Source organism: Thermobia domestica, chromosome 11, assembly GCF_964235325.1.
Source record: "Thermobia domestica chromosome 11, izTheDome1.hap1.1, whole genome shotgun sequence".
NCBI classification, from domain to species: Eukaryota; Metazoa; Arthropoda; class Insecta; order Zygentoma; family Lepismatidae; genus Thermobia; species Thermobia domestica.
The window spans coordinates 147823433-147832626 of NC_137464.1; the positions used below are offsets into that span (position 1 = coordinate 147823433).

Sequence of the window (9194 nt, forward strand, 5' to 3'; positions counted from 1 at the left end):
CCACATGCACCTGACTTGAGATAATTCATTGTCCACTGTTGCCAAAATAAGAAGCAAAAAAGGGTGGGGCTTAACACTGAAACGAGGGTGACAAGTAGGGGTGTTCCGGATTCCGGAATTCCGGAATACTTCGGAATGAAAATCTGAATTCCGGAATCGGAATTAAAAATTTAGTTATTCCGGAATTCCGAAATCTCGGAATTCCGTAATCTCGGAATTTCGGAATCCAGAAAGTTCATTCCGAAATTTCGAAATCTCTAAATTCCGGAATTTCGGAATTCCGAAAGTTCACCTCGAAATATCGGAATTCAGGAATCTCGGAATTCTGGAACTTCAGTCAGAAATTTCGGAATTTTCAAAACTCGGAATTCCGGAATCTCGAAACTTCAGCTAGAAATTTATGAATTCCAGAATATGAGAACTTCGGTCCAGCACTTCTGAATCTTTGAAATTCGAGATTCCCAATAACGGTACGTCGATCCAGCATATCGGAATCTCTGAATGCTGAAATGTCAGCATCTGAAATCTTCAAGTAACATGATTATGAGATAGACATCAACACTCAGACAATGTAATGATGAAACTTACTCTTTTTTACTCATTGTCAGTGGCGGCAATACTCCGTCTTTCTGCAGAACGAAAAGAGCTGAGCAGAAGGACTCATTGAACAAAGTGTAAAGACTTCATTTACTGGTTCTTGTCTTGTTCTAATGTTCTATCCAAGGTCAGGCTCTAACATGTTTATACATCGTTGCTAGCTGGGTCACTAGTGCAATACGGATAGAGTATCGACCAGTTTCTTCCCTGCGTGGCTTCAAAATGACATATAGAAAATGAAAAACTTAGAAACAGGGTGAAGCCATAGATTGCGAGTTTCGTATTGAGCCGATATTCACCCTCGTACTCCTTAATGTTTAGAAGCCAGGTTCTGGATACGTAGCTGAAATGCTCGTTCTGCGCACGAAGAGATTTTAGATTTTAGAAAGGCATACGACTCGGTTAGGAGAGAAATATTATACAACGTTCTTAGAGAACTTGGAATACCGAGAAAGCTAATTAGATTAATTAAGATATGTTTAAATGAATCCCAAAGTAAAGTCCGGGTAGGAAAATTTTTGTTCACGAGCTTTCACGTCGAAAATGGCCTGAAACAAGGAGATGTGTTGTCGCCATTATTATTTAACTTTGTTCTGGAATACGCTATAAGGAAAATCAAAGATACCAACCAGGGCATAGAGTTGAACGGTATTCACCAGGTTATGGCATATGCTGATGATGTAAATTTAATAGAGGATGATAAGAGAACAATAGAAAGAAATGCAGAGATCTTATTAAACGCTTACAGGGACATGGATTTAGAAGTAAATGCAGAGAAAACTAAATACATGGAAGTGTGTCGGGACCGTAATACGGAAAATTGTGGATGCGTTAAAATATTAAATAATACTTTTGATAAAGTGGATAGTTTCAAATATCTAGGATCAATATTGACCGAGGAAAATCATATTCACGAAGACATTAAATGTCGACTAAAAGCAGGGAATTCGTGTTACTATTCGGCGCAAAATCTGGTGTCCTCGCGAATTCTGTGAAGGAATTTGAAGCTTAAAATATGTAAATCGATAATCATCCCTGTTGTTCTGTATGGTTGCGAAACATGGTCGCTTACACTGAGGGAAGAACATAGACTGAAAGTATTTGAGAACAAGATCCTGAGACGAATATTCGGACCCGAGAGGAATTGGAATGGGGAATGGCGGAAACTTCATAACGAGGAACTACATAATTTATACGGTCTACCCAACATTGTTAGGGTCGTCAAGTCTAGGAGGCTTAGGTGGGCAGGTCGTGTAGCTAGAATGGTAGAAAGTAGAAACGCTTCAAAATCTTGAATGGAAGACCAATCGGAAAACGACCATTAGGAAGACCTAGGCGCAGATGGGAGGGCAATATTAAGGTGGATCTCACAGAGATTGGAATACAAAGTAGAAACTGGATCCAGTTAGCTAAGGATAGAATTCAGTGGAGAGCTTTTGTGAACGCGGCATTGAACCTCCGGGTTCCATAGGCCATAGAATTAGTTAGTTAGTTTAGTCATATGTGTACCAAGTTTGGTTGAAATTGCTTCAGGTGTTCCAGAATTATGCTGGAACAAACATACATCCATTTTTATAAGACAAAGCATCTAGCTCTTCTCCCTCATAGTTTTCTTAGTTTTTATTTTCTTGTATTAGGAAAACAACTTTTCAACGAAAACATGTGGTTCGGAGCTCACATACGTAGTCGGTCCCGTAACTAGCTGATAGCAAATAGTTTTTCATAACGTAGGTTTTGCATAATGCTATACCATAATTATGTAATTTTTGTAGATAGCATGGCACAAAAATTAATTCAATTATACCATGATACCTTTTTTAATACACAAAATGAAGACTTTCCTTAATGTCAAATGTATTTTGCGTTAATATAAAGAAGAAATAAAAATATGATTGATCTGAACTGCGGAAGATTGGAAATACAATGTAATATATTTGTAATAACTGTATTTAATATTTGTAAAAGCAGTGGAAAAATATACAATCAATCTAGGTTTCAACATAAAGTAATAATGAAATGCCATATCAATAGAATGTTAATCCTCTCAAATTTCTTTAATTTAAAGGAAACCTATAATTTTAGTTTCTACCGTAATTTTTTCTATCAGAGCTTTACATAATAGCGGATTCTTACCCTTATAAGTTAGGCTACCTGTTCATAAGATCAATAAAATAAACAAACAAAAATACCTTATTATGTTTAAAGATGTTGGTTAATGCAATATAAATTTCGTATAAATTTTCATAGATTAGAATATACATTATTACAATTAATTTACAAAAACTAAAAAAATACACATTACCTCAAATCCAATACTATCATTGTACAACATTTTAATACTTTTCTGAACACGGTACTCGCGGTTATAGAACAACCTTTATTTCGTCGGACTCTGATGTATAAAATCAGTTCTTCGATCCCGACTCGTGAGAGGATAGTTATGTTCGCGACAATTTCCAAAAGAATAAATGTTTTAAAAATTAGAAATAATATCCTATATATTTGATGGATGCCATTAAACCTTGTTTGGTCCATTCTGCCCTCTGTTTGTTTCATAAAATTAAGAAGAAAAAGGAGGCTTATGTTTTTTTCAGTGTTTGAGCCTATTGTCGGCATTTCCAAAACTTGGAACAAAATATATGTTTTATGTAGTGTCAGTATTGCTGTAGAGATGTCTCTGCAGGTCAATATGGTTTCTATTTGTAGTATTTTACTCTGGCGGTCTCTTGTCTTTCTTTTCAAAAATACCGTTAGGCCGCCTCCCGCATCTTTTGTCAGTGTTGTGTTGTGCCTTCCTGCAAAGGCCTCGTGTGCGGGATCTTCAGTGTTTGTGTATTGGATTTTCTTATTCTAATACTTATTAATTCCAGCAACTATACAAATTTATACAGTCCAAAATTCCAGATGCAAAATAAATTGTTATTGTTTTCAGTAACTCATTATCTGTTTAATTAAATGCGCAAAACAATAAACTATTGTTTGGTCGGCGTATACATGGTCCATCCGCGCCAAATTACTAGTGCCTATGTGAACTGTTGCTGTGAACAATAATAGACTAGTGATTGAGTGTTTGTTTTTTCTCTCGAACATAGTGTAATGTTTTAGAGATGGAGCCGCTAAAAATTAAGAAAAGAACATTAAAGTCAAAAATTACGCGCGAAGAAAAAGCCATCACAGAGTTGGACGCTACCGCAGCGGCAGCCATCTTGGTGCATCAGGCGAATGTCAGTGAACTCCAGCAGGAGTGTTCAAAGCTGCTGGATGATATTTCGGCGGTGGCAGGAGACGAGGAGTTCGAAAAAGAAGAGGAAGAGTTAGCGGAAATGGACAAGAGAATAGTCCAGATGTGTGTTCAGTTGATGGATTTTCAATTGGAGGGAAGTAAAGGAGCTCAGTCTTCGTCTTCGTCTGAAAGGCAACCTGCTAGTGACGTAAGACTACCGCAGTTTCAGTTGCCAGTGTTTTCGGGAAACCTCCATGAGTGGTTATCGTTTCACGATTTATTTGTGGCCTCAGTACACAATAACAAAAACTTGTCAGGTGCTCAAAAGTTGCAGTGCCTCAAAACATCCTTGAAAGGGGAACCAGCATAACTCCTTCAAGCGATGCAAACCACGGACAGCAACTACAAAGAGGCGTGGGATATTTTAAATGCACGGTATCACAATAAGAGGGAAATAGTGAATGCGACAATTAAGCGCTTAGTTACGCAGCCCGTAATACAACAAGAATCGCCAGCCGCCCTACGTAAGTTAATTGATACCACAATGGAGTGCACGCGGTCCCTCAAGGTGCTCGAGCAAAAAGTCGAACACTGGGATGTTATCTTGGTTTATCATATCATGGATAAACTGGACAGTGAAAGTCGTAGACAGTGGGAACTTTCATTGAAAACAAATGAACAGCCATCATTTGAGCAGCTCGCACAGTTCCTCGATAACAGAGCCCGCGCGCTCACAGTGTCTGCTGGCGGGAAATCGCGCGTCGCCGGAAGTAGTGAGCAAGTGAAGAATCACGACAAAAAACAAACTTCCTCCCATGTTACCACCAGTGAACGTGGTCAAACATTATGTGACGTATGCAGTGCAATCCACCCCCTCTACAAATGTGCGTAGTTCACAAAACTCAAAGTGTCGGATCGTGTCACCCTAGTGAAAGAGAAAAAACTGTGTTTTAATTGTCTTCGGAAATCGTGTAGAAAGGATACGTGCGCATCTAGTACGTGTCGCAAGTGCGCTAAAAAACATCACACTCTTGCACTACGAGAGAGCTGAGTCACCAGTGCGTGAATCAAATATCACGGCCCATGTTGCAGCGGACGCAAGTGTACCACAGGTGTTATTATGTACTGCCATCGTGAAAGTAAGAGGAAATAATGGTGTGTATTACCCCTTCAGAGCGATGCTAGATTGCGCGAGTGAATCTAGTTTCGTCACCGAGAACTGTGTACAAAAACTGGGTCTCAACAAAAAGAAATCCAGTATTGTGATTTCCGGGATTACAGGAGCAGGAGTGGCGACAGCGAATGCAATGGTGGACTTAGAGTTTCAGTCATTCGGGGGAACAAGTGAAACTTTTGAAACTCGTGCTGTGGTATTTAAGAAGGTTACATCTGATCTACCCAAACAAAAGTGTCCTAGTGCTACAAACTGGTCTCATTTAGAGGGCCTAAGATTAGCATATCCCACTTTCAACGTAATGGGCCCCATTGACGTTCTGTTGGGAGCGGACGTGTTTCCATCACTTATGTTGAGCGGGAAGTGTGTGGGGCCACCCGGGACGCCTGTCGCATTAGAAACTAGTCTCGGCTGGGTGCTATCTGGCAATATAGGTCCGACAAGTGGGAAGCTAACGGTGACGTCACATCGAGTTTCCTGAGAGATCGATGAAGCTCTTCGCCAGTTTTGGGAGTTAGAAGAGCTCCCACTTACAAAACACCTGTCAAAGGAAGAAAGGAGTTGGGAAGAACACTTCGTAGCTACACACCACCGTGACGAGCACGGAAGTTATGTGGTGAGACTACCTTTCAGGGGTAGCACAGCCCCATTAGGCAGATCACGTGAAATCGCAGTGAAGAGGCTATTAAATACCGAACGGAAGTTAGCTAAACAACCCTCCCTTCAGCAACAATATCGCGACTTCATGAGGGAATATATTCAGTTAGGGCATATGGAACTCATTTCCCCAAGCGAGAGAAACGTTCCAGTTGAAACTAGTTGTTACCTACCACATCATGCTGTTTTGAAGCCCAGCAGCTCCACTACGAAGGTGCGAGTGGTCTTGGAGTGCAAGAACAACTTCGGGTGTATCTCTGATTCAGAAGCTCATGGTGGGGCCAAAATTGCAGGACGATATTTTCCCGATTCTTGTTCGTTTTCGTAAGCATCATGTTCCCTTATGTGCGGATATTGCAAAGATGTACCGGACAGTGTTAGTGCACAAGGACGACGTCGACTTCCAAAGAATTGTGTGGAGAGATTCTCCAAGTGCACCAATCGAAGACTACCATTTGTTAACAGTGACGTACAGTACTGCATCTGCTAGCTTCCTGGCAACCAGATGCTTGCTCCAGGTAGTTGAAGAAGAAGGGGAGAAGTATCCTTTAGCAGCGAAGGCGGTGAGAAGAGATTTTTTCATGGATGACTTCCTCGGAGGTACAGCTAGTGTGAGCGAAGCAATTGAGCTACAACAACAGCTGATTCAACTTTTGCGAGAAGGAGGCTTCGAACTTCGAAAGTGGCTATCTAGCGAACCGGAAGTGCTCCAGGCTTTTCCTCCCCATATGCGTAAAATTGACCTACAATTCAACTTTGACACCGATAACAACATCAAGACCCTCGAAGTACAGTGGTCACCTGTTAGCGACGAGTTTGGGTTCAACGTAGTGCCTCCCTCTCCCCCTGTAGTGTGGACAAAACGGAAAGTGTTGTCAAAGATCGCCAAAATTTTTTATCCCCTTGGCCTACCCTCCCCAGTAACCATCAGGGCCAAGATGATGTTACAATCATTGTGGAAGAAAAGTTTCGGTTGGGACGACCCCCTCCCCTTTGAAATAAGTACAGCCTGGCGAGAGTACTGCAATGAGTTGTTTTTGCTCCGTGAAGTGAAGGTCGAACGATGCATTGTGCCCTCTGACGCCGTCAGCTGTCAATTAATAGGCTTCTCTGATGCTAGTGAGCGGGCCTATTCTGCAGTCGCCTATTTACGAGCAGAGCGTCTTAACGGTCATGTCGACGTAAGACTCATCGCTGCAAAAACCAAAGTTGCTCCCATCAAAACAGTTTCCCTACCCCGATTGGAACTGTGCGCCGCATTGTTGCTGGCCAAATTGTTAAAAACTGTTGCAAGTGCCATCAGTGTAAACGTCCAGGATACAAAAGCTTTCACTGACTCCACTGTTGTGTTGACCTGGTTAGCCCAATCGCCTGACAAATGGAAAACTTTCGTTTCAAATCGGGTAGCGAAAATACAAGGAATTTTGCCTTCGTCACAATGGGCGCATACTAAAAGTGGAGACAACGCAGCTGATTGTGCACCAAGGAGGGTAAAGCTCAGCGAGCTCTTAGAGCATCCCCTTTGGAGGTGCGGTCCAGAGTGGTTGCGCGAAGCAGTGTTGCCAGAGCTTCCATGTCTTCCCACTGATTTAGCTACAGATGTGAAAGAAAAGAAAAAATGTGTCACAGTTATGTGTGTGCAGTATGAAAATAACATTTTGAACCGTTACTCGTCTCTAGTGAGTTTGAAGCATGTAGTGGGTTGTTGTCGCAGGTTTGCTTACAACTGCAAGAATCTGGTGCAAAAACGCCAGGGGGCTTGTACTTTTCAAGCAGTGGAAAAGAGCATTTTGTACTTGGTAAATGAGGTACAGAAAAAAGAATTCCACACCGAAATCAAGATTGGTGACATGGTTATTTTGAAGGAATCCCATCTGCCTCCCCAGCAATGGAGATTAGGGCGTGTTCAGTGCATATTTCCAGGAAACGAGGGCTTAGTGCGAGCAGTTACTGTAAAGACTGCCTTCGGGGAGTTGAAGCGCCCCATTGCGAAGCTGGTTGTATTGCCTTTCAACCCTTCAAAGTAAAGTGAAGTCATGCGAAACGCTACAACCTCGCTCATCAAGCAGGTCTTATCATTGCATATGAATATTTGTCTTGTGTGTTTTTTAAAAGAATTATTACGTATTATTATTATTTCGTTTGTAGTGTATTTCTTGTGTGGGGTGTAAAGGTAAGGAGACAACAGTGGAAGAGAGAAATGTTTTAATTAATCTGTACAAGCAACACAAACCCCTCTCCGAAATTGATAGTACAGTCAACAGAAGCAAAAGCATGGTGTTCTCCATCATTCAGCGCTTCAAACAGACTAATAGTGTTGTGAATAAGCCGAGATACGCCGCTCCTTCTAAACTTACTACTAGAGACAGGAGCCAAACAAGCAGAATCCGGCATCTGAGATTAGAAGAAGCCTTGAACAATATTCTGGCACTGTGATGCACACAGGAGCAGTTGGACGGGTTTTACATAGTGCCGGTTACAATGCCAGTTTTCCTACGAGGAAACCATATGTCAATTGTGTGAATCAGAAAAAGAGTCTAAAATTTGTTAACCTGTATAGGAGAAGCCAACAGAATTCTGGGATCACGTTCTCTGGTCGGATAAAAACAAATTCTGCTTATACAAGGGTGATGGACGTGTTACAGTGTGAAGGCTATCAAATGCAGCTAAGAACATGGTAGCTACAGTGAAACATGGAGGCAACACTGTGATGGTATGGGGATGTATGGCTTCATCAGGCGTTGGGGAACTGGTGCTCATAGATGGGATCATGGAAAAGTTTGAATACAAGAGAATTCTTGAAAACAATCTTAAGAGGAGTGCACAGAAGCTAGAATTGGGAAATGGTTATTACTTCCATCAGGACAATGATCCAAAGTATACTGCGGAAATTATGAGGCTTTGGATGGTGTATAACACTCCTCACACTTTGAAGATACCGACCAAATCACCAGATTTAAATCCCACAGAGAACATCTGGATCGAGCTCGAAGATCTTGTTAGGAAACATCACATTAGAAGTAAGGACTATCTGAAAGAACTTCAGAGTGGAGAAATATGAACTCTGCAGTAAGCACAAAAAAGTACAGTCATGTTAAAAAAATTATCGTAGTAATCCACAGAAAGGGGAACATAACTAATTACTAGCTGTTCTCTGTTGAATGCTGATATCCAGATGTAAACAAACTATTTTCATCCTTTCTGGTAGTGGAAATAAGTATCCGATGCTTTTCATGAGTTTATATATTTAGTAGAAGACTCAAATTTATTTTGTAGCAGTTGTAATTTTGTCTACTTTCTTTGCATACCTATAGAAATGATAAATCTAGTAAATATGTTTATGTTAGAATAATTATGTCGGACTCTGTACTTCGTGTTTATTTATGAATCCCCTGTTATACTAAGCCAGAGATGTGAAACAATGAGAAAATTTAGCTTATATTCAATAGTATTCTAAAATGTTTTTGGGACAATAGCTTTGTTCATGGACAGCAATATTAACTGCCCACCATGCTCAGCGGTAAGATTATTTGTGTACACAAA

The 9194-nt window shown here is 40.8% G+C and overlaps 2 protein-coding genes across 2 annotated transcripts; both read left to right on the plus strand.

Moving 5' to 3' along the window:
• The first annotated feature begins 4998 nt into the window (after window positions 1-4998).
• Window positions 4999-5475, plus strand: LOC145665311 (uncharacterized). Its single transcript, XM_081732607.1, has one exon. It carries the CDS (start codon window positions 4999-5001, stop codon window positions 5473-5475), a length of 477 nt encoding a protein of 158 aa, XP_081588733.1.
• Window positions 5476-6013: 538 nt separating this feature from the next.
• On the plus strand, window positions 6014-7678 carry LOC145665312 (uncharacterized). The gene has a single exon (XM_081732608.1). It carries the CDS (start codon window positions 6014-6016, stop codon window positions 7676-7678), a length of 1665 nt encoding a protein of 554 aa, XP_081588734.1.
• The last annotated feature ends 1516 nt before the right edge of the window (window positions 7679-9194 follow it).